This window comes from Amia ocellicauda, chromosome 10 (assembly GCF_036373705.1).
Source record: "Amia ocellicauda isolate fAmiCal2 chromosome 10, fAmiCal2.hap1, whole genome shotgun sequence".
NCBI classification, from domain to species: Eukaryota; Metazoa; Chordata; class Actinopteri; order Amiiformes; family Amiidae; genus Amia; species Amia ocellicauda.
In genome coordinates, this window is record NC_089859.1 from 9,260,691 (window position 1) to 9,287,556 (window position 26,866).

The 26,866-nt window shown below is 35.9% G+C and overlaps 1 protein-coding gene across 5 annotated transcripts in view; it reads right to left on the reverse strand.

Moving 5' to 3' along the window:
* The window catches only part of dacha (dachshund a), a 173,097-nt gene that overhangs the window by 48,037 nt on the left and 98,194 nt on the right, over positions 1–26,866 (reverse strand). For all 5 annotated transcript variants that reach the window (XM_066714918.1, XM_066714915.1, XM_066714914.1 and 2 more), the window contains exon 3: positions 15,616–15,747. In XM_066714918.1, coding sequence (XP_066571015.1) covers positions 15,616–15,747 — 132 coding nt within the window. The remainder of the gene's footprint in view (positions 1–15,615; positions 15,748–26,866) is intronic.

The window sequence follows — 26,866 nt, forward strand, 5'->3', positions numbered from 1 at the left end:
AGTGTGGCTCCTGCCATCCCCGTTCACACAGGCCCTGCCAGGTTTTCTTTGGCCCCGCCAAGTCACCACAGATGTCCTTCGTTCCCTCCGGGTCTCGCTTCCTCCAGGGATCATTAATTGGAACCAAAACAAAACTACTATTTATTAGCACGGGTCTCCTTGGCTACCAGATTTCTGTGTTCATGATGAGAAATTCAAGGTGTGACTTGACACGGAAAGGAATATGTCCAGGAAAATTAGCAAGCGTAAACCAGTTTTTGAGCCAGTTATTGTGTTATATCTTACAGCTGCTTTGCACCTATTAACAACGACCGTAAATCTTACTTTATTTCCCAAGACAGTTTTACACATAGGGAAAGTAATATGCCAAAGGCACCATATCTACACTGAGCACTTTAATTTATTATTATTTGTTTATTTATGTATTTATTTTCAAGAAAAACAAATGTCCAGTGCAACAACTGTATTTTACAATCTTGAGCAGCCGTATTACATAAATGTGTTTGTACTTCTGGGAAAATAAACAGCCCCAGCTAAGTGTTATAAAAATATTGACACATTTTTATTTTCATGTTTATGTAAACTGCATAACTGAACGGAGAAAAAAATCATAATTAATCCAATTTAAATGCAATAACAAAGAAGTATTAAAAAAGAAAAAAAAAATGTCAGTCATTAATTCCCTCCCCAAACAATATAGAAAAACCTTAGAGGATTTTGCAAAGGTGTTTGAAATGAAACAAAAAAATGATTAAAGAGATCTCTTAATGAAGTGTTAATTGCCCGAGTAAATGGATGAAAGTTGGAGGTAGAAAGCCCATGACAGGAAGAAAATTAATCTCTTTTCATAGATTTATGATAACTTGCTAATGCCCTAAGAAAACAAACTATTAAAATAAATCTTTAGGCCTTTATGCAGAAGCAGAGCTGTAATGTGCCCAGTTGTACTGCATTAATGTGGTTGCTAACATTGAGCACGCAACGGATTTCTGTACATTATGCGAGTCTGTGCCATACTGAACCTGTACATTTGAGCAGCTGTTTCTTGTGAGTGTAAGAATGGATTATACTGGAAAGACTGCTCTCAGTGGTTTATCAGAAGGTGGACTTTCTGAACTACACACACACACACAAATACACATACACTGCTGTCAGTGCAGGTGCTAAACTAGGCCACCACAATGATATGGACTGATTCTAAATTACGGTTACAATTTAGTTTGGGCTAGGTTTAGGATAAGTACCATTTTAATATCATATGCAGTCAATTCAATGATAGATCCAGTCCTTCTCTAGAGCTGGTGAACGTGTGGAAGGGGTGGCTTTAAATTGCTGCAGCATGCCCTAAAACGGCTGGGTGCAGAATCCAAGCTCTGGCATTAACGGTGCTGTCATCTGACGGCTGCTTCACTGGCTTTTATAGCCCGTGGTCATGAGACGCTCATTCCCATCTTCTTATTGACGCTAAAAACAAAACTTCTCAAAGCAGATTTCCTAATAAAACTGTGTCAGTTCCTCTACATTCACTGAAACGTGATTCAGGCTGTGATGGAGGATGCCGGCTAAGGAAGGATGGGATCTCGGTTGCCTTGGGCCTGCGCAGAGCAAAGCAACCGAACAGCAAGTTCTGATGAATGCACTGCAATTAACAGGGAGAGAGTGTGAGAAAGTGCAATTATTTGTTATTTTATTACATCCCCCATTTTACTGGCAGAGAGAGAAATGACTCACAGTACTTTACATACTGTGTATATGTGAAGTATGACCTAGGCCACGCATGTTATTCATATGATAACAGACCCTGGGTGGTAACAAAGGTGAAACAGCATTTAACCACCTTAGAAATGGTATGTTTCATAGGACGTGCATTGCCCAGAGTGTGTTATAATGCTTTTACGGTGAACATCTAAAATAATGATTATGAAATAAATATAAATGTCCCCCTAATTTTTTTTACTTTTTTTTTTCCACTTTGATTGTGTTATAAAGTCCCAGAGGACATAACCTTTAATTTGCATTTAAAATAAATTTTCAATCGCACTTGTTCAAATTAAACTGCACATTTCCATTTATTGGGATACTCTTAATGAAAAGTGGCATCTTAAAAGCAGAGGGTAAAGCACAAGCTATTGATGTCGACGGGTTGAATTTTATGGCCGTAGTTTAATACAAAATAAATGGCGATCGGTGATGAAATGCTAGAATGTTGTGTGGTGTGGTCTTTCAGACGATGTGAAGCCGCCCAATTGTGTTTAAGTTGGGATTTACACTATTGTAAAGTTTTAAGGTTGAACACAAGGATACTCTGTCTCCTTCTCTATAAAATTCTCCACATGAGCATTGCCTATTCATGAGGAATCAATAAACACAGCCCAGTAAATAGGTTTATGAGATCCGAATACTTCTCACACAATTGATTCCATACCTGAAGTATTGTGGAAGAGTGATCTATGGTACATCCCTCCCAGCTGGAACAGTCCAGCCAATCCCAGACGTCTTCCTTCGTACACCCCTTTAACCAATGACATAATTGCCAGGCATAATCATATAGCTATTAAAAAAAGCAAAACTTAAAAAAAAAAGACCTGTTAATGTGGCCCAGTAACATCTAAAAGAGAATCTGTAAGATACAGGCCCCTAATGTGCATATTTGTCGCTGCAGTGGAGAAACTCCCTCCAGGTCAAATGTCACCTAATGACTCTCTCTCTTTTACAGATATAGCTGGAGTTGAATCATTTAAATGCATTCTACTCCCAGTCTCTAGGAATCGCCTAGCTTCTGCGTGATGGACATATAGATTGACCTTATTGATGCAGCTTTATTCTCAAACTGTTTTGCATGAGAAATCTGCAAATCCAGTCATGGGGGAATTACAGGCAACACAAAGACAACCACCCAAAGTCTAGAAAGCAGCTTAGAGTTAACTGGCAAGTATTGGCAAACGAAGCAGCACTTGACTTCTAAGATTACTGGCTCACAGTCAGTCAGGTTAAACACCATCTGAGAGAAAAGGCAAACTAGTTAAAGATTGCTGCTGACATTGTGGTAACTTCAAAAGCTGGAATTTAAAGTTAAGTTTGTCTTTAACAAGCACTATACATGTACATGTAGTAATGCCATGTAGAATAGTAAGGTGGCACTTGTACTTTAAAAATTGTATCACAGACTTTTTTTTCTTGTTGCCCCCCCCAATTAATGGACAAATATGGATGTTCTGAAATGTGTTACACATACAATATATGAGACTAGATTCACAAAATCTGTATACTAAGCCGAGAAGGTCTGAAAATGTACCACCCAATGTGGGAAAAATAATGTATATTCAATTTTAAAGCTTCAAGGATCTGCAATGCTAAATAAAACTTAAAATCGAAACCTTTGTGAATGGAAACAGAGGCACAGATGAGGGAATAAGTGCCACACAACAATGTCCTAAATGATATCCTTCATTACAATTCATGCTTTCACTTCTGATTTACAGACAGCACTCTCTCGTTAATGCTAATTTCTACATATCTCTTCCACTGTGGCAGTTAAGTGAATAGAAATAGCAGTAACCTGTCGGGAAAATGTAAGAGGAAAGTATTAAGAAGAAACAATCTTAGTGTTTCAGTAGTCAGACAAAGGACAGTGTAAAACGTGTTTCTACAGTTCAGCGAAACCCTTCTGAAAATGTACATTTCAGAAAACATTTTGTGATACGTAAGCCTCCTTCTTCTTCCTGCTGTTCCAAAACTGCTGAGTACCATTTGACAGTATATTATACAGCCTATAGTAAGGGTTTTTGTTTTAGTTTTCTTTTGTAACCTAAAAGTGAATAACAGCCTTGTTATGTTACAATGACATCATCAAACTACTGTTTCATGTTAGACTCTACTTCTTATCACACTTTTTGTGTGATTTATATGTTAAACTGGTTTTGATTGTTTTTGCTGGCACACCTAATGTCTTTTAGCCTAACCTTATCACGGAAACATGCTAAGCATCAGTCCTGTTCCCTTTGAATGATTTATGACAGGCACTTCTTTGATCATAACCACTATTCCTCTGAAAAGTTTCTTTGATTTTCTGTGTTTACATATCAATGAGACTGATCAAAGAGACAAGCTGAACAATTATTATTTATTATGCTCCCTGTGCAAGTGTAGTTAGTGGGGCTCGTGAATACGTGCAGGAAGAAACTGCATTATTACAGTCACGGTAGAAAATAGCCTGTTTACCTTTGATTTTCTGTTGATTTCAATGCTAATACAGAACAGATTTATTTGAAATTAAACAAATGAAGATCTGATAGATAGGTGTATGAGAGGGGATGCATTGCAGGTTTCAGTTGTAAAATGATCTAAACCTAATATTCATATAAGTCACCTTCCTTTCTGTTATGGTGACCTGAGCAACTGAAACTACAGAACTGTGATAGAAGGGACTTATTGTACTTATAGGAGTTATGTGAAAGTTTGTTTGAAAGACAATTATTTTCAAAATAATCTCGGTCCTATTAATTTATTTCTCTTTATGTAGGTAATATTTGAAGTTACCGTATACTCAGTCAATTATAACCAATACATTATACATAATAATAATTACTAACACTATTACTACTACTAACACAATTAAACTAGGGAACTAGGCTGGGAGGCAGTTTATCTGCTCCTTTTGCCTACATTTGAGAAATGTAGCTGTCCAAGTTTGCAACGGAAATAAAAAGAGGGAAACAAGAAACTACACTGAACATTTTTAGTGAGGAAATATTCACATCACAGATTATACAGAAATATTTCTTATCGGTTGACCTACTAAAAGCAAACTCATCATATGTTTTAAATGAATGTGTCTTACAGGTTTTCATTAGAAATAATTTTTAGGCTCATTGAAATCAATCCCTCTTTTGTTGCATTCACACACTTGCATGTCAATAAAATGAAAAATGATACATATTGCTGGGCTGAACAGTCTCTGTGTTGCGTAACTTGCACTGTTAATACAGTATCATCTGTTACAAAGCATAAGCAATTCCCACATCTAATTACAAACAGGAATTTGGGGTCATTAAACAAAAAACATTTCCATTAGCCTGACTGAAAGCACAGACTAAATACTGGGCCTCACTCATAAAACTCTTCCTTGTTTCCAGGCCTTCTTGTGTGGAAACCTGTTTTCCCCAATCATTACTTTACAAATAAGAGAAGAAGAAAAAAAATATGGCATTAGAATTAATTCTACACATCAATCGCATCTCTGTTTGAAGAGACACAATAAGCTATTCAGAGTGACTGCTCCTGCGATGACCTACTGTTCATAGAAAGACCAAACACTTCAGAAAGGCAATACTGACACACTTATACAAGGTCATTGTAATTTACAGGAAAGAAGTGTGTTTTTTATTAGTTTATTGATTTATTTTACATTTATAAAAGTTTATGTGGTTCGTTACTGAATTCATTAAAAATATATGGTTGTTATTTATGAAGCTTATTGATGAAACAGCCATGAACAAATACAATTTATTTTTTCTTAATCTCTTTTTATTCTTTTTTTTGTAGTTAGCTGCAGAACATTGATGAATAACAAAAATATAACTGCACAGATTTCCATTTTCGATTTTGTATTAATATCATCCATACCGGCCTCCAGCTTTGAATCCCTCTGGACCACTGCTGTTTTTGTGCAAAATGTCCTGGGATTGTGTTGTACCTTCCAGGGACAATTTACGTGATAACTCCCTGATTGGATTAATGATCTTTCTAGGATACACAAGTATCTGTTTTGTTTACAGCAGAATCAAATTGTAAATGCATAAACAAGATTAATACAAAGTTAGGAAGGACTCTTAGTCTTTTCATTTGTTTGCTTGGTACATATATATACCAAGCAATACATATACTGAAAAGTAAAAAATAAATACTGACAATCAATGACAAAGTGTACAGTTTTATTTTATTAAGAGTGATTACACTGCTTTTGCTAATCACAGATAATTTTTGTGTGTGCATGTGTGTGTGTGTGTTTGTGCGTGTGTGTGTGCGTGTGTGTGTATTAGTTAGGAAATCGAGAAACATTAGATAACAGCTGCTCAGTATCAAGATATCAAGTCTAACCTTTATCTGCTTTCACTTGTTCTAGTGTTACATTTTTATACAACTACACTGATGCTCTACTGCTAGGAACAACAGCAAAACCATTAACATTATTAGAAGGTTAACTAGAGTGAATTCAGAGGTTTAAATTGCTGTGGAAAGATACAGTAAGCCTGCATTTATTCCTGACAGGAAATGTTAAACCACCACGAGTCCTAATATGTCTGTATAATAAGGGAGTAGTTTAAGAGACTCAAAATGTAGTACTCGTATAACACAGTTATTTGTTACCTACTGTAATATGTGGCAAAGTGACACAGAAACACGTCCATATTAGCAGGGAACAGGGCCGTGAGGTGCACTAAGGTCTACTCTAAATGCACTGTATACAGCCCTGCTCCCCCAGAGATCAATGCTTTTACGGAACATTGATTTCTGATGCCTGGACCTCCGGGATCAGGGAAGGAGTACATGGAATTACACGAATTTCCAAGCGGTCAGCAAAAAGAATGGTAGTTTGAGGTGATGGCATTGGTTTAATTCAGTCTCTGTGAAAAAAAAAGAAGAAAGAAAAGCACTGTGCAGGCCTAACTCAATTCAATTTGCAACCAATTTTAGAAGTAACTGAGGCACGAAAATCTTCCTGTCAGACACACAGGGTGTAGACCAGTGAGTTACACCAGCAGTGTTTTAACGGTATAAGACGATGATGAAACCTACAGCTGTTTGACTGCCTCCTATCGTTTAGCAGAGTTACTTAATTTTTTGTATCTTACTAATTTCACGCTGTGCCTTCATATTTAATGGCGAACCTTTGGATTTTTATAATATTAAAAATGAAAATGAATAAATACAGAAATCAATACAATTAATTAATTGATTGGTTGATTAATTCATTAATATCAACTCATTACAATACACCAAATAAATTAAATGAATGAATAACCATGCCTGGGTGTATTTATTGTAATGAGGTGCTATACTCTCAGTATGTTAACAGGATCAAACCAAAAGGCAAGGCTAAAGAAAGCCAAGACCGGCACCCTACCATGTTTCCTACAGTTCCCATAATACACTTCTTCAGGGGCGTGAGAAGCTTGACAACTCTTTTCGGGGTCACAGAGCTGAAATGCCAGCGGCACAGTAATATTGAACCGACGGGGGGGACTACATGTGTCTCTGTGCAATGGATTCCTGGATGAGATAACCGTCCTTGGGATATCTTTGCCACTGGCAACGTAACAGGTGCATGTTTAGCTTACAATCATATATACCTGTAGGAAAGCTTTTATTTAATTTTTTTCTAGATAAGTCATTCTCTTGTCATTGTAAAAGGCTGTGCTTTACAAGCATGTTACACACAGCTATTGATTCAACACTACCCCGTGCCCCTAGGAAAACACAATTGTTCTGTTCATGTGTGTGGATGTCTTTTTGGTGGATTGCATATATAGCATTCCTCGTACATTTAACATGATGAAGATGATAATGATGATATATGAATTATCTGAAATTCAGTTTTATTATTATGTATTCAATCTTTGAGTTAATTGAGTAGTAATGGAAAAATAAGGCTACTTAACACAATCTTTTGGCACCACGGTCAGCATGTCTTATTTTGAAATCCAATAAAATAAAATAAAACTGTGTAAATACATCTTTGAGTGTTTAAAGGTCTTATGGCTATGCCTAAACATCTCATTATTCAGCCGACACTTTAATTTTCTAATTTGTTTCTAGTCCCCATTTGGCTGGTGCTCTTTTGCATTGTCTGAAGTACAAATCTGAACTGTGAAAATGCAAATAACCCTCTATCCAAAACCCTGAAATCCCTGAAAACCTGCCTTATAAAGTAGTGTGAGAGAACATGTATCGTTTCTAACTCTTTAAGGCTTTTAATTAAAATTGAATGTAACTTTCAGGGCTTCATATGTATGGGGAGGAAAATAAACTAAAGGAATGAAAGAAACAGAAATGCTGCTCAATCCATGTTACTCTTAAGGACATTCGTGTTTCTTTCACTGTCAAGCTGTAGCACTTGAGTAACTGTCTTTCCGAGCGTGTGTGTTCAATGCATCATTTCTTCGCACACTCTCCTTCAGGAAAGACTTGGCTCAAGAAGATGAGGGGAGTGAAACCTGATACTCCCTCACCAACAGCAAGAATACCAAGGACCTGCTTTGTGTAAACACTTGTGTTGAGTCAACACTTTAAGAAAAACAGACTTCTTAAAAATATCAAATGACACTACCTGTGTGTAGCAGGGCTGTCATTAGAAGGAAGATGTGTGATTACACTCAGATTATGGGAAAGCACAACTTTACAGGGAGCCTAGGTGTTGCAACTACCTAGAATTGCTTCTATTGATAAGATCTTTCGCTCAACCTACAGTCCATTTGCACGGTTTATGTGTAGTGAACTATATGGCAGGCTGAAGGTCATTGACCAAGTCTAAAACAAAGATGTGGTATCTATTATTCACAGGACCACTTACAACAAGATCATCAAGACAATAGAATAATTTCCAGAAAGATGGCATGAAAAAAAATGTTGCCTTCTAAATGGCAGGCTTTATGAGCCGGTCTGTAACAACCTGTTCTTCAATCCAAAAAACACACTTCAAATCCCTGTCAGCTCCAATTTGGCTCGATGCTGTACGCAAGAGCCATGCACATTGCAATGCCAAGAAAAGAAAATAATAAGTCAGTGACTGGGCTAGATATAGTAATACTGTTCAAATTCTTACTGGGAAATACTGAATTGGGCCATACTGTATAGCGTAAGCCTTTAAGGTGTAAAGCAAGGTAAAGAACAGATACTTGTGCTGTAGTAGTGATTTCACTATTAAGTTCTAAAGAACAAAAATACACTTTGACTTCTCTCCCCTTACAGCGGAGTTTCTCTTTACCTAATTGTTAATGAGGGTAGACACATTGTAAACAGACAATGGTGTAGTTAAATATCATATACGTGACTTCCTGGCAAACTTTAATGTGGAAGACCTTGGTAAAAATAGCAGAATACACAAGAAAATAATACAATGTGCATATGACTCAACATATGTAAAAATGAAAAGATAATTAGTGAGTAAAATTAATACCTCAGTAAGGTGAGGGGTTTATAGTTGTTTTTTTCCTTTACTGTGGAATGAGATAACTGGGAAACATGAACGCAAAATAAAGCCTACACCAATTAGCATACAGTACCTAGGTTGTCTGTTTAATGGAAGTCAGGGAATTTCACAGAGGGACCGAGTGACAGAGCACCCACAAGATGACACTCAGTGTCAAAGAATGGGACTGCCAGCCAAGCAGAAGCCTTAGCTTTCTGCTGAGAAGTGTGTATCTCTTCCATCACAGCTTTGAATCCACCATAACCATGAACACATGTACGGCAGGATGAAAAAGCTGCCTGTTTAATGAGTGAAGCGCCGTATCTCTTTTTAATTTACTCCCTGGCATAGCCGTGCATCATCTGCATCTTGCACAGTGCTTACCAGTGATAATTCAGAATTATCTGGTCTTGGGCAGCTAATTAGGCAAAACAAGTTTCCAGTGCAACTGCTAAGTGCCGAATATTCCCAGCGAGGTAATCAATTTTTGTTCCTTTTTTTTTTTTTCCCCCCAGTTTCATTTCCGTGAAAGGAATGGGTTGCCATTTGTTCCATATATTTATTTTTCAAAGTTACTACACTGTCAGAAGTCTTCCAAGCCTCAGCCACAGCGACAACAGCACCACCACCCAACCCAAATATCAACTGTCCTTGTATGGAATGATAAGCTTTGAAAATCACATACTCACTGAGAACAGAACGAATTTCTGATTCTGGGCAAATATGTCTACAAGGCCCTGAACACTTGTTTAAGCGTGTAAAATGTAGGTTTCTTATTTGAAATGAGCGTAAAGGTCATTTTCTGAAAGGAATTAGATCTCTTTACACAGAAGCCCATGCCTTTATTGGTTGAATGCCACTGTCCTTTTTTCTAGGACTACACACATTTTTTTTTTTTGCTTGTTATATATTGAGCTTAATCTAACATGTAATTCAAAATGTCAATACAATAACATACAGGTTTGTAGATAAATAAATAAACGAACATATACAACCGAGAACATTTCACCCTATCTAATGACCTACATACCGAAACAAAAATATGTTCAGCATTGGGGTTGCTGTTTTTAATGCCAATTCATCATTATATTGGTGGTAAAACAGGCATGATTTTAAAGACTAGAAAATAAGCTTTCTGTTGGTATATGATTCTACTTCATGAATATAGGGAATTTTAAACCCAATCTTTAAAGATGATCTTTTACATTGATGTGTATTTTGCTATAAAGTAAGTGAAAATTACTCTCAAACAGAATAGATTAAGGTCAAACAAGCCTTTCATTTGACTTGATACTGCTTGATTTGAAGTGTTCAAATCCCTAATTCCCCTTTTTATGTAATGTTAGTGTTTATAATGTAGTTGTCAGAGACACAACAGTAGTAAGCCTTCACAAACTAACCTGTTAGGAGACTAATAACAGCTTGTCAAGAGAAAGCTTAGTAGACACAGGAAAGCCCCTCTACTCACAGGTAATTTCCATCTCCTTCAGGAAAAACCTAGCTTTTGAGTACTACCCTATTAGTAAGACATTACAATTTCGTGACTGGGATGTCAGAAAGGATTTGTCTTCTATTTAAGATACACCTTAAAAGAGCAAAAACAAACAAAGCAAGAACAACAACAACTATTCTGTCAAAGAAACAAAGAGCTGTCTACGGAAAAGCAACATTGCTCCTTTAAACTTCTAAAAATGCCATTAATAAATCAAAACATATAGTAGTTTTTAAGAAAAGAGTGACATTGCCCTCAGAAGGAATTGGCAAAAAAAAAAAAAAAAAAAAATGCTGACCATGTAATAGTTAGTGAATCTTGGTGGGTGTCGAACACAAAAGGTTACACAATATGGATCTGTGCCTACGCAGTCCTGTTAACTTCAATGGCATAAGAAGCACCTGCTTTTGCTAACTCGGCAATCATGGCCCTGACAGATTCCAGCGTTTTCTTAAATAATGCATGGAATTTTTCTTTTAACATGTCAGAGGAAAAATATCAGTTCTTCTCTTATGTCATTGGTGATGCTGATTTTCTTTGACAGTGCTCCATTAAACCAATGAGCTTTTCACTTCTTTGCTATTCTTTTGCTGCTCCTACAAGAGCCAGATGTGTGTGTGTTTTTTTTACAGGATTTCAGAAGTGTATTGTATTTATATTTAAAGACACCATTTCACTGAAGCCTTACATACACAATTTTCCTTATACTTAAGAGATCTGACCCATCATAAAAATAAAAATAAAACTTTTATACATGTACAACTACGCTAAATCATATAATTTGAAATCGGCTGCAATAAGAACGCAGCTTATAGACAATCTAAAATGCAACCTTGCATGTTTAAAGGTGCAGGTTGAGTAACACGTGGGTTTTCCTCACATTTGGATTTACATACGGTGTAGGGTGTACCTATAAGGTCTCTCAAGGAAAGAGATTGGAGGATGCAGAACACACGATCAGCATGTTTGCATGTAGCATAAGTATAATCTTTATCTTTTCTACATTAACTGCATTGTAAACTTCTCGACCAGTCACAAAAAGCTATCTCTATGTTAGTTTTGTTTCTGCTCACTTTCAATCTTCCAGTCAGGTACCCATATTCTCAGATTTGGGCATTAAAGACATAAACTCTCATACATGAAACACCCCTGGCTTCACTTAAAAGAAATCAAAGTAATCACTTTAACAGTGTTGCTTGAAAATCAAATGTATAGTCCTGGATAATACAGTCAAAGCATGTCCTTAGTTTTCTTTTCTAGCTCACTTCCAAATCTTTGTTTGGCCCACGTCCATGATTGGGGACAAGTGAGAGCCCATAACTCCTTTAGAACGTCACTAATTTACTTGGATTACTATGCAACACTTACAACGACAAAGCACTCTCCTTTGAATCAACATCCAAGACGAAAAATAGGAGATGCTTTTCGAAGGCTGTGAAGTTATTGGTAGCATTTGTGTAAAAAAGGAGATTGAAATCAGTCCTATCTCCCAACTGGTCTCTTCAGATAATCAGACTTTGCAACAAATCTGCAGTGCAGAGAGATTAGAGCCCCTTTGAAGTTCTTTTATGCAGCTTGCCATGAATATGATGTTACAAAAACAGCCGTGAGTGGTTACAAAAAAAAAGAAGAAGGGAAAAAAAAAGCAGTGTTTGCTTTAATGTTGCTTCTTTGGACTATCTTGGCATTGGACTAAAAACAGTGAAGGGTTAACACAAAAATTGTTCTGACGCTGTTTGATGGGTGACTAAATAAGTTAGTATTTAAGCTCCAAAACATAATAATTTTCAAACAGTTGTGTTCCAAGTGCAGTTTTTTTTTTTTTTTAATTGCACTGTATATGCATTATAAAATATAATATTAATGGGAGCCACAAACAGCATGGTTTAAAATGATTTTACACTTTATGGAGGGAGGATGAAGTACCTTGACACTCTAGAAAAGGATGTATTTTTCATATTCAAAGAAAAAATAGTCACACATAATAAACCACAAATGGATAAAACACTGTCATACATAAGACACAGAACTACACATGTGAGCTGCTTTAAAGTGTGGTTCTTGAGTCCAAAATGAGATAAAACAGCAGTGTAAGACAGACTGGTGGAATGCACTTATACAGGCAATAAATCAAAGTGAAACAAAAGCCTCTTTCCTGACTACTGAAAAGCAGGAGCAGTGTTTTCTGTTCACATCACAATGCGTGGCCTTAATAACATCAATCAATAAAATATCAGCTTTTGGTTGTCACCCAATGAACACAACACAGGTAGGAGTGTTTGGGCCACTTCGAAAAACAACAACAAGCTATTGGTATAAAACGTGAAAAAAATGTTAAAAGCAAATTAAATGCATTCAAATACTATTTTTGGAGGTATTTAAGATGTGGTTAGCTCACTATTGCTTGTGCAGCTTGATGGGGTTCCTGCATTTTGCTGCCACAGAAGACCAAAGACAGTCGTCCCAGACGTTTACAGCTATGGGATTTGGACTTCACGTAAAAGGTTGTGAATTGTAGCGCTGTTTCCATTGGTTCTAGCTGTGTTCGCAATTTGAAGCTGCATGTTTGTGGCGAGGTGGGCTCCATTTTTGCTGCTATTATTAATACCACTTTAAATAGTTAGTAATAAGGGCACAGAAACCTCCACAGAGGAGCTTCTGACAGCTAAATGTGAGTTGCTTTCACATCCTCTCGGTGCTTCCTAACACAATTTATAAGACCTTATAAAGATGATACCTAGTAGTGAAAAATATGCCACTTTCATGCCTTGCCATAAACAGTTGATTAAATATGTCTTTCTTTTAGCTGTTTATTATTCAGTTATTGTACAGTATTTTCGGTGTGCTTCTGCTTTTCTCTGTCCTTTAAGCTCTTTATTTTTTTCTTTATTATGTCTTCCATCATGTTTCACTTCTTATTTTCTTTTCTTACCATTTGTTGTATTAAAAAGATACACTTTGGCTGAATTTACACCAATTCAACCTACACAATCTGTATTTTACTTCTGTACAATACTTCCTCTTGTCTCCCTAACAACAGGTGTCATGGTTCTAATGACTTAGTAGACACAATTTAATAACTTAAACTAAGTAAACTAATTGGAGGAGAGGACAATTACATTCTGTAGCTGGAGTAAAGCTTCATTTTTACTATATCAAACGTGTGGTTTATCTAATTAATACATAGCAAAGTGGATGTGTCTCTATGGAGTTATATAGTACAACATATGAGACAAATAATTAAAAATGTATCACTCAACAATCATGGTACACAGAAGAACAAAATCCAACATGTTTTGCTTGTAACTAAAACATGCTTTTCGGTTTTCAGTTATTTCATTTCTACTCTTGCCTTCTAGTATATTAAAGCAATACTGATTATGTGTGGAAAAAAAAAAAGTATTCTAGTCACAAGCATTATAGATCATCATCTGGATAGGAAAAAAAAGTGAAATGTCTTTGGGTAATGACTCTGTTCCAGTGAAAAATCTTATCTGATGTCATTTTAGCGAGATCAATGAAAGATTAAATTACTTCTAATGGGTATTTGCACTGCGGGAGGAGCCTCTGTAAATTCTCAGTGACTCAGGACAGCTGTATTTAGGTGTGTGTCCTCTGCGTTTACGGTATAAATTAAAGCCTAATGGTTGTGTTTTGCGGACTTTGCCGGCGTTTAGTTAAATGTTTGGAAATTGGTGTACACCGGCCTGAGTATTAATGAGAACTTCTTTAAGTTTTTATTATTTTCAAGCTCACGCTCGCGTAGAATGGAAGCCGTTTTTCAAAAAAACAATAAAACGTTGCTTCTGTCATCTTTGAGCTGAACAGCTCTATACCAGGTTGTTAGTCACACAGCAATCTAAATGCACAGTCAGGTCGCAGCTATTAAGGAGGCTATTAGCCTCAATAAAACATATCTAAGCAATGGGACACATAGCCAGAACCAATTACCTGGAATCACTCCTAACTAGAATGATAGAGTGAGACAAGCCATGAGTGATTTATAACTAAACAATCCCGTTCCTAAATAAACTGTTCGTTCTGATTTAGCTCCTGTAAATGGTATAAAATACAGAGGATGTCTCTTGTGTGCGATTCCCCTACACCACCATGAAAGGAACGCTAAATACATTGCAGTGCATACAGTATGACATTAGGGCTTTTACACGTGCTAATAAGCCTTTTCTGAAAGTAGAGAAAGAATAAAAAGTGCCATAATTTTGCCCCATATATACAAGGTATGGGGGTCAGCTAAATCCTTTGACTGAAAGTGTCTGAAAAAAGTAGTGTTTAAGAGTCTTTATTCAATTGAAGTAGGTCTTTGATTCAACATGTCGGTCTAAACTGTAAATTGTATATTTATCTGGATATAGTAACTCATAATTACCATTTTGAGGAACATTAAACATCAAATGTGATAATGAAATAGCAGATTAAGCCCAAGGAAGAACTGAATGACCCATGTATTGGCAAAAACTCAACAAAATGGGGCTGAACTGAATAAAATGTCAGAATGTCACTGAAGCCAACAAGCACAGGAGGGTGAGGTGGGGAAGACTATCATCCACATTTGCCAAAGAGTTGATGGAGGCAAGTTTTTAATGTAATTTATTTATTGGTTTCTTGTGGAGAAATTCATTGTTTTAGAAAGTGAAACTGAGAAACAAAATGCGATAATCTTGTGCTCATGGTTATTGTAAAACTGAACTGATGAATGTAAAGAAAAGGTCATCTGTTAGGCTTGGTGGGCAAGAGGAGCAGCAAGCAAAGATGGGGCACAATCAAAGGGGCTACAGCATAAGCAACTCACACATGCACATTGAACACTGTTAATACTAGCAGTAGAAGACCACAGATTGCAGGTTCTCAGGCAAGGAGAGGTATAGACAAGCAATACAGCGATGTGATGACAAGTACACATGGCGCCTCTTACCTGCATTGGAGTTGAGCTCCTCATTCTCGGACTCTGTGCCATTCTGGCTGCCTGTGCCATGAAGGTTGTTCATGGCCATAAGCTTCATCTTCTGTAGTTTCATAGCTTCAGCCATGGCAGCTGCTGTAAGACCTGCAATACAAACCAGATCAGCTATGAGAACACACACACACACACACACATACATACTTCAGCTCGGACTGTAGTATAAAGAAAACAGTAGCTGCATACGTCAACACAAACAATTAGTAAAAGAGTCCAAAATATATAGTCTTACACTGTATGCATCACCATCTGTTTCTGTTCAACTATTCAAATACTGTGCCATTATTATTTTTTCCCTTGTATATATCATGATGAGTTTTTAAACTTGTACTAAGTCCAGTGTGTACAGTGTGCAAACAAATGTGGATAATTTAGAGCAGTGTTTCATAATTTCTTTCCACAGCTATGATAAATATAGAGACGTCATTTATTTATTTTCAATGAACAGATCAGATGTATTTAAGGAAAAACATACCTTGAAAGTATGCAACCAATTTTGAATGATTTATAAATATTTCAATATGTCTATCTAGAAAACTTAAACATGTTGCTGTTATTTTGCCTGTTTCCTTCTCGCTGGTTAGATGTAAGACTTTTCAGACAAAGAACATGGTAAGCACTTGAACATTATCCAAGGGATTGTTAAAGGAAATATGTGTAACTCATCCCATTATGTAAACCTTGCAAATGAATGAGAAAAATATTTGTAATGAGTGTTATGCTCACTTGGGTTTTGAAACAAACTCCAACTTTCAGATAATAAATTAACCAAATCCATAGTACAAAGACAACCTATTTACATAACAAAGGAGTTATAAATGCTGCATAATTGCACAGATTTTTTTTCTTGCATATCCTCCCTGTCAGCAAGCAATATTAAGGAGGAGCGATGGAATATTGGTTTAGACCGGCCCGGCAGAAAGATCTATGCAGGACAGATTGTAAATCTACACTGTAACATATCAATGTAGTTCCTGACACATATTTGTGCATTTGCAAGTCAAACCTGAACAAGTAATATAGAACATAAAAAACAGATTGGTGACATAAGTGAATATATATGTCACTACAGTGACATAAGTGAATATATTTTTCATTTTGAAATTACACAACTTTAAATACACGATGCACAAGTAAATTAAAACAAAAAAATGCGCAAACAGTATTTTCAATATAATAATTTTATAGAAATACATTTTATTTTCAGAAAACTACATATTTTGAAAGTCATATATACATATATAAACAAACTTAGTTTATTTTTTCATTATCTGATGCCGCTGTTTTAATGCTTTAATTTCAGATGTCAAGTGCCGAATTTCATGAAAGACACATATTAAGTGTAGGGTACCATGCCATTATTGCTCCTTTTCCATAATATAAAGGAAGAAAATACATCTGTAAATTATTATAATTAAATTTCAAATTAAAAAATCTAAGCCCCCCAGACAAAAAAAGCTTAATTCTATTTTTAAGCATCTCAGTCATTTCTGATGAAGCCTACGGAACTAGCATAAAAAAATAATGTTTTCAATAGCTACAGTTAAACAAAATGTCACAATGATTGATTCGTTTTATTATGAGTTAATTTTGTGGCTTAATCCAACAGTCTGTCAGAAATGTGGCTGGTGCTTACTTAAAAAGAAACCCAAGCTTATTATTGAACACTGAATTGTGTCAATGTTAAGTCAGAAAAACAAGAGAAAAACACACCTACATAAACACAATTGCCAAGACTGCGTTTCAATGGGAAATGAATCTCTCTGTTTCACAAGGGACCCTTTGAAGTCATTTTCTTTTTCCGGGGTTCAGTTTTTTTTGCTTATTTTATCTCATTGAATGTCTATGGACTTCTCTATGTGTCATGTTTAAACACGTAAGGATCAAACCTGGTAAACTACAATAATACAAATAATAATAATAATAATAATAATAATAATAATAATAATAATAATAATAATAATAATTTTGAGTCATTTTCAAGAAAGTAAAGATGGTTCTGGACACAGGTGGTTAAAGTCCTAAGTTTACTAGAGTGAGATACTATCTACTCAAAAATATCACGTCTTCAAACCTCCTAAATATGATCAATCTTAACTTGCCATTCAATAGGTCACATATAGCAGTGTTGCCTATACAGCAATTTTACAATCCACAATTCGCTTTTAAAAACTACTTCGACATCTGTCTGTCACATTAATGTCACAATAATGAACTGAGAGGAGAAAAAATAAAATATTCTAGTAAGAATCAGAATATTGTAAAACTAGGCCTTTAAACATAACTTCATCGCCAGAGTCAACATCAACATCAACATCGCCAGAGTCAACCCTGTGCAGAAGGCTCGTGGAAACTATTTCAACTATTGGGATTGTAAAATTTGGAAAGGGTAAACAAGTAAAAATCGGACAGATAGGTTTTTTTAAGTAAATATATATAAATGACTGTTTGAAGGCAGATGGAAATCTTTTCCACTTAAGTGGTCTCAATGGATGTAAAACAGCACACAGTAATGGCATATATCGCCATAAACTGGTCTCAGAGCATAAAATGCTTACAGTTTCATTTCAGAAAGAATATATAACAACAGTTCAACAACATATGGGTTATTCAATGTATAATATACTTGAATTAAGGCTGAGGATAATTTACAGCAAACGCGGATTATTTTTCTGTTTTGATTGTTGTAGATGAGATTCCCTGAATACGGTATTACTATACCATTCCTGCAGTACTCACCTGCATTCTCCTGCAAGGAGAAATAAAATGCCATGTAAAGATGTGGTTATGAATTCATTTTGTAGTTAAATCAGTATGTCTTTTTAATGTATTTACGTAACTGGACTATTTTTGTGGGGGTCCGTTTGAAGCCCTGGCTTGCTGCCTGGCTATATTTTGTGTGTACAGATTTCTGCATGGGAGAACACTATTATAAATAAAACAAGAAGGTGGGCACGAACTATTGTACTACTTTCACAGCATGATTAATTGCTGGAGTAGCAAAGGAGTTATTAGAAGCAAATTTATTTGTACAAAAGTCAAGTATAAACTTACAGCAGCTTTCCATCTAAAAGGGAAAATCCAGTCACCGAGTGGTAGTTAACACATTTCTATTGACCTGGGGGGGACTTTTTTTTCCAGTTAAGAGACTCTGAAGAATGCCTCTGTTTGATTCTTGTCACTGACATAAAACTGATTGTACCATTAGAGGCAGCTTCCATCACATAGATCAGACAGTCCTATTTGGTCTCAAACCTTCAGGAGCATAAAAATATACAATGGTGTCATTGTCTTCATGAGATTTTTTTTTATTTTTTATAAAGGTACTGTTTTTAAGGGACCGAGATCAAAAAAGTAACAGTAATTGATGTTTGACTAAAGTCATGACCCAAGGAAATGGAACACTGGAGATGAAAGGGAAGCAATAGTTGCAGCTTTCCCGGCCAGCCAAATACATTGCTTATTGTTTAGTTTTCATATAATACTTCAATTGCGGCTAATATTGGCCATATTTAAAATTGCTGGCCTCTGACTTCATGTTTCATTTCTCTGTGTGGTGGCAGAAAGCATTCACCCGCATCTTTAAGGAGGGGCATTTGGTATTTTTCATAGCTGCCCAGGCCAGAGCACAGAGGTAGGTTTAACCTGTTTCTGACTACTGGACAAAGTACAAAACCGTACCGCAAAATATACGTTACAGAACACAATGCAGCCGTGGATTTCTAATATTAAGGCACGAATGATGGTCTCTGTTAGGAAAGTTACGATGCACTTGTTGAACCAATACTTTCTGTATCTCATTTTAGCTACATTAAAAAAGGAGAAACAAACAGGCAAACAAACAAAAACATGTCATAATAAAGGTATGCCCACAGACAGCATTAAGAGGAACATGAAAGTTTTACCAGGCAAAATCATTAGCCAAAATGTGAACTAAAACAGAATGTACCTTAACTGTTCCTCCTAACCTGATGAGCTCCGTGGACCTCCTGTCTTTTTGAACCTAGCTTCTGTTCTTTAGTTATGTACCATGTACATTTGGAAACTACCTGAGACCTGATATTTGCAAAGAATAGCCCAACCCTAAGGGGATTCCCTCTGTGCCATGTAATCTTTTCAAAATAAGCTCTGTGTTTGAAGCGGTCCTGTGTACAGTATATATTCAAATTCACAGTGCAGTTTTATACATTTCCCCCCAGGTTGAACTTTTTTGTCTTTGATGTGGCCGTGGCCTCTTGTGTAGTTTTACAAAGTATACCCGAGCTGGCTTTGCTGGAGTCCCAAACCAGAGACTGAAGTAGTTTTCCATTTCATAAAAAAGTATATTGTCTGTGTGTAGTAAGTAAAATCTTAAAGTGCAATTTGACCTTCTTTTTTTTTTTTCACTCAAGCCTTTCAATAAAAATACCCTGAGGTCCACTGAATGGATTTTGCCCTGAAATAAAGCACTAGGCAACACCAGTGTCAAAGTGAATTAGCATGGCTCTGTACAGTATAAGGATACACAAATTGAGCATTTAAATGGTGGAGTTCAAAATCATTGCCCAAATCATTGAGTTGAGATGTGAATTAAGTCATTTTTATATGTTTTCTGAAATACAGTTTAATTGAGTCAACAAGGGGTCTGGCTTCTTTCCATACCTTTGCAAATACTTTGTTGAGCTAATGGGTATTTTCTGACTCCTGCTGAAGGATATTGCGAAAATAATTGCAAATTAATCAAATAATATGATAAATAAGATTCTGAGTCTGGCTCTGCTTCTTTTAGTGTCAGATCTTGTGGTATGTTACGCAAATATAACGTATTTGGAGGCAAACAAAAAAATCTTCCTTTTTACAAGTGTTTAAGATTGTCATTGCTTTTTTTTTTTTTTTTCTTGGTTGCAAATCCTTTACAAGAGGAAAGAACATAAGGCTGTTCTCAAAGTAAATGAAAGCTTTATCTAAACATGATTTCAAAGAACACTGTTACTAATCCCAGCCTCCCACGCTGCTTCAACTGATCTTGAGATTCCAAGATGAACAGGGGTTAGTTCATCGACACTATAAATTACACAAGATTAACTCTGTGTGTTTTGCAGTGCTCCACCATGAAATCATAAGTTCATTAAACAGTCACCTTTTCAAGCTTCTGACAAGGTAGCAACTAACAAAGCCTTGACTTGAAAAGCATACTTCAACAGAGATTATACCATCTATAACTATGTGTTAAACCCTAAACACCACACACTCTTACACACTTTTTAAATTCCACCCCTGTTTACCCTCACTTTTGCCTTCATAGTCCAAACCTGAGGTCTTTCAATTGTGTTTGCCCTGCAGTTAGAGGAATCAATAAGCAGGTCAAGAAAACTCCACTTGAGGAAAGAAAAAAGATTTTCCATCATGTTGATTATTAATGTTAGACACAAGGACATTTTGCATGGTGGAACAAAGGCTGAATACAGTGTTTTTTAAGAGACCTACCTAGGCTACAGGACCATGTTAAAAAAAGGCACCCTATTTAGGTACAATTTACCTACAGTAGTGCATTTCTTTTACTTACAGCGGAAATTACATGAGTGACTTTTTATTGCTGTGAATGGAGATCATTTATTTTGAAGTCCTGAAGAAAACTAATCCCAGAAAATACTAAAATGACTGCATGAGAATGGATACCAATAGGAGGGAAGTACAGGATATTATTACGTGAATTGAACACCAAACATATTCTTCCTATACTGTAGACAGGAGAGCGATGGGAAAGAATTTAGCACTTTCAAAAATAACTGTGCTGTTGTTGCAAACTGTATCACATTCAGACACATGTACAATCTTGCTGAACACTCAAGAAAAAGACTTGTAATTTTTATTAGTGAGTTACAAGCAAAAGTATTTTGCCAAAGAGGACATATTCTTTGACTGTGAGAAGCATTGTTCTTTTTTCCAAAGATTTAGTTCAGCCTACATTTGAAAGGTACCTACCTATAAAAAAAAAAGTTTTATCAGATCATGTTTTACAAAAAAAGGGTCACCTGCATAATTTACAACAAGAAACATTCTAATTTTCCATCTCTTTCCTTTTTTTATTTTATATTTGGGGCTTGAACAAAGTTCCTCATAAAGTATCAGATTTTGTGTCTGATTGATTATGCGGACGTGAAACGAGGTCTCGCTTTATCAAAAGCGCTTGATAAATATTACCTTCCTATTTTACCTTTTCAGTAAATTGAGATTGCAAAAAGGACAAAAGAAAAAAGAAAGAAATATTTTATTCAACTCCGGTATTTCAGAATAGAAGAAAGAGGGCGCGATGAGTGCGTAACAAAGGGAGATAGCTGTGAGGTGTAATCGTATCTCTGGCACTTAAAACGGTGAGAAACCAAAAAATTAGGGCAAGCTGGAATCGCTAAATAAAGTGTGAATTATAATACCTTAAAGGCTGATGCAGTAATTAACACGAAGAACCTAAGGTGTAGCATACATTTTTGTAAGGATTTATTTGATTTTCTCTTGACAATACTTACACAACACATATGCCTTTATAAGCAGTGCTTGCTATTGCACTATAGACAGACTGTTGTTCAAAATGTAAAAAATTAACATTGTGGCTGTGCATACAGGAAGAAAAAAACTCAACTGGTACCTAGTATGAAGGGAATGGAAAAATAAAGAATAAACAAACAAACAAAACACAAGTCAAATAGGAGGTTTTTCTGTTTTGGCATCAGGCATTACAGTATAGAAGCTGTGGTAGTGTACTCCGATTTAAAAATACACATATTGATTTTCTGTGTGGAGAGATGATGTTTTTGTTATGTTTATTTTTAGCTGTCGGCTCTCACATTTTGGATTATCCACTTAGAAGCATATTATATCTGGTACATTTGTGAGAATTAAAAAGAATAGAGGGAGATAGTGCTTGTTGTTAAAGTAAATAACAGTAGTAAGCAATGCAAATGTTTCCCTGAAGCAATAAGAGTAAAGCAAAAGCTGGGGGAAAGGAATTACACAAAAGTCAAGTCTGAAATCCACAAGAGAGAGGTCTAGATTCAATCAAATCTTCCACCCACCTGCCAAATCTTAAACTCAAGACCCAGAAGCTGATGGCAAAGCTACCGTCAAGTGTCAAATCTGAAGTTTATGATTGGTGGGTATTTAAAGGTATACTTTAATATTATTAAGACTAAAGTGATTCAGAGATGTTTCAGAGAACAATAGGTATTTAAAATAGTAAAATGGTATACACTGATACATTCATTACTAGTAAAACTGATTCTGTGTTTTTAGTTTTAGTTTTTTTTATATATATATCTTAGTAGTAGTTTCATTATGTCCATCCAGAGAATCCTATTTTGCTCTAGTAGACAGTACTAAACAAGGCTCTAAAGACTTTAATTAGTCTTAATTAAGTGAGGTATTCATTTCAAAGTGTGTCCTTATTAGGACACTGAAGAGAGCACTTTGTGGAAAAAAGGCTGCCATATGCCTTTATTAAGGGGATGATTAAAAGATCTGCATTATTCTGAAAATAGGCAAGCTGTAATGTGACCTACAGTACTGCAGACATTTGATAAAAATGGATTGATTGACCCATCACCGGGATACATGTGAAAGTCAAATCAATTATAAAAAAACTGGGCCTTGTTTAGTCATGAACCAGTCTGAAGAAAAACAAATGGCGTTACATAAAAGGCCTATTTTATGTGTAGAAGTCAACAATCGAGATTGGTCTGGGGAGGAAGTCGGGAGTGACTGATGTCAATGGGTTTCGAGCAATCTGTGTCTTTTTCAAAGATGCTGGCCTGAACACTACCCAGCATTTTAGCAATCACACTTTAAACACTAAGAAGGCAACCCTCAGTTATAACAATCGCATTCAGTATTTATTTATTGCTATCAAGGAGCAGCAACGTGTTTACAACCATAGTTTCAATAAAGCTTGTCCATTAGAATTGTATATTGCCGTTACTTTTTGAACATGAAGATTAAATCTACCAATGCAATCTGAAGACAAGAATTGGGATTGTCAGCATTCTTTTGGTGTCCAAACTTCAAAACGCAGGATGCAGGATGCATATTGAAGAATGCAGACCTGTTATTTGTTTAAGTAAAACAGCACACTATTATTTTTTCTTTCTTTTTTTTTTTTTTTTTTAATTGCTCACTCGTTGCTACTGCTCCCCAAATGCCAAACTTGCAACTAATAAATAAATCCCACCGGCCTTTGAGAAATAGCTCTTCACATCTTTGGAAACACTGTCTCGAGAGAGAAGGGGAAGAAACACATCTCATTACCGCATTCACATAGAGATATTATGAGATAAATCCATTAGAAAAATACAGAAGGGGATTCCAGCAAATAATAAATACCTGCTCAAATGAAGACGCAAAATATGGAAGAGAGAAAAGTTATGGCAAAGACAGAATCCTCCAGTAAGTAGTTACCATGCTTCGATTTTATATTACATCTTTAATGGTGTGCATTTAGCAGTCAGTCTAGCATTAAGATACTGCTGACTTTATTGTCAGTGTGGCCACAGGACAGAGCTAATAATTACCAGCAACGGCAGCAGCTTGTGGTTTTATATTACATCAAGGTAAAATTACACTAGAATTAGAGTGGATTACTTTTATCAAATGGGGAATAAGCTGTTAATTAACTCCCTGCTGTAGCAATCTTTTTCAGAGGCTGCTACTGTTATTAGCTCTAGATTAAACTGTTGAATTAATTTCCCACTTACTTACTATTTTAGGAGTTTTTAATTTACTTGGCAATGGTTTTATGTGGAAATTGAATAAACACATATAATTTCTTTATTTTTAAACATGGTAGAGTAAACAGTGGTGATCACATTTAATATTGTTGTTTTCTCTCTCCCTCTTTTTCTCTCTTGCACCCCAGCTTTAATTAATGCGCTGTTGTTTCTCTGTAGCTATCATCGGCCATCAAAAAACGCCACGGCGATCTGGAGAAACAATCGAACAGGCGGTGGCAGCCGTTCATACTAATAACAAACGGAAAAGGCTACGTCAATACAGCTAGGACTCAATTGTTTATATTAGTGCTGGAGACGGGCCAAATGAAATAAAGTGGTTATTCTTGTAAATTGCGTTTCAATGCCCTTCATATTTCACATAGCAACACCTTGTTAGCCATTTACCAGTATTATGGCGATATGTACAAGCAAAAGAAAAAAGTGGCCAATAAAACTCTCAAAATGAAAACAAACTAATTTCGTAATGCGGCAGTGAACAAAAAATATCTTGGTTGATACACGTGTACTTTATTACACAGTATTAAACATTTTAAATCAGGAATATCATTTTTTATGGCTTCTAAACTCTACATAATTGGTTCCTCTTTAAAGTATGTGTGCACAGCCTGGCTGACTAATTAGGCCTCTCAGCCCTAATGAATCTGGCATCACACTGATCTGGAGACAGAAAATAGGTTATGACTTGAAAACCACAACCATTATAAATTAAATCAAACAACAAAATAAAAAAAAGTGTGTAAAAACTGGACAGGTAATACAGGGTATTATCATTGATGCCATAGATGTTTGTACACATCAGCATGGAAAAAAAGCAGCTAGGAAAGCTTGAACGATCTAAATGCTTTCAAAAGTCTCAAACCTGAGGCATGGAAGGAATGTATATCACCTTCAGTACCATACAGTACAACCCCAACACAATAGTAGTGAAACTTGCAAGTAGTAAGACAGTTGAAGATCACCTCGTGTTTTGAATGGAATCGAGGAACATTAAAACACTATTTAGCACACGTAAAGGAGTGTAAAAGAGTGAGGAAACTGGGTATGAAGGCACTGATTAACTGCATGCATTGCACTGCATGTCCATCGATTCTGAAATGGGGTTAAGCGTTCAGTGTTGGCCATATTGGATTCATTCAGGTAATGAACACACGATTCGCTCTCTAATTTCTAACTGTGTGTGCTGCCTCCCATCTTCAAAGTTACTCCATGTCACCTTATGAAATCTCTCCCCCCCCTAGTAAAATGACTGATTTAACCACATCTGCTTAGCCCAAGGATCTTGTTAATGTTTAATGGAAAAAGCCATAAGAGTGACTAGTATTGAAAATCCACGATTGGGCAAAAATAAATGGTCCAAATGTACAAAGTGTAACATGTGTGTGTGTGTGTGTGTGTGTGTGTTGCGGGGCTAGAAAATGTGCAGAATGCAGTTTTCCATGCATAGTCCCTAATTAACTGAGTGATATTTATTTAGTTATATATTTTTGGTACTTTGTGACTTGAGGTTAGCTCCAGGCTATAGTTATATTAACACTGAACAAAAGAAACAAAATAGTGTTCAGATTAACGACTTTGTCATATTTAAAGGCACAGCAAGCATTATCAAGGGTGAAGGTTTTGCTGATAAATGTGTACCATATATGAATTAAAGGGCTGTAGATCACATATCACACCTGCCTAACATCCACATTGTATCTTTTGGTCTTTCTGCAGTGAACGTTACCCATATAATTAACTTTTGACATGAATCTTCAATGCACACTATTTTTACGTAATTTTACAATGTTTCCATTTAAAAAGTTTAAAATTAGCCAGCAAATGTATTTTCTATGTATTTTCTAGGTTTGCACAATACTCTTGTGTTCCACATACAACACTGCACAGAATGCAAGCCGTGATTAAGCCACAATACCAACCATATTGGTCTGTATGCACTGTAATTTATAAAGAATTCCATAGGGTGCCGTTTTTTCCAGTTTTAATGAAACGCATTTTTGCTAATGAAACACTGACTCGGCTGACTCGGACACAGTCCTGTGGAACCCAGATTTTATACAAGAAATGCTTTTCATCTTAAAAAATTAGGTATTCACCTCAAAGGCTTTTCAACAGGCAGGTAGTCATTTTATTGGGACTATGTCAGTATTAACAGCTTTGAGAAAATATCCATACTTGGCACAAGGAATGCACAAGAATGATAGAATGTACAAGGAAATTTCACATCCAGAGGCACAGTAAAAATCACTGACAATATATTAACCATCTGTTCAATTTAATCTGAGGTCTCTTCAACATTACCCAATTACCCAGACCTTACTATACTATGTTGTATTCAGGGTAAATTCTCAATACATACATACATACATACATGGGGCATTTCTGTGTAAATTATAATAATAATTTATATATATGGACATATGATCCCATTTTGCCCCTAATAAATATTG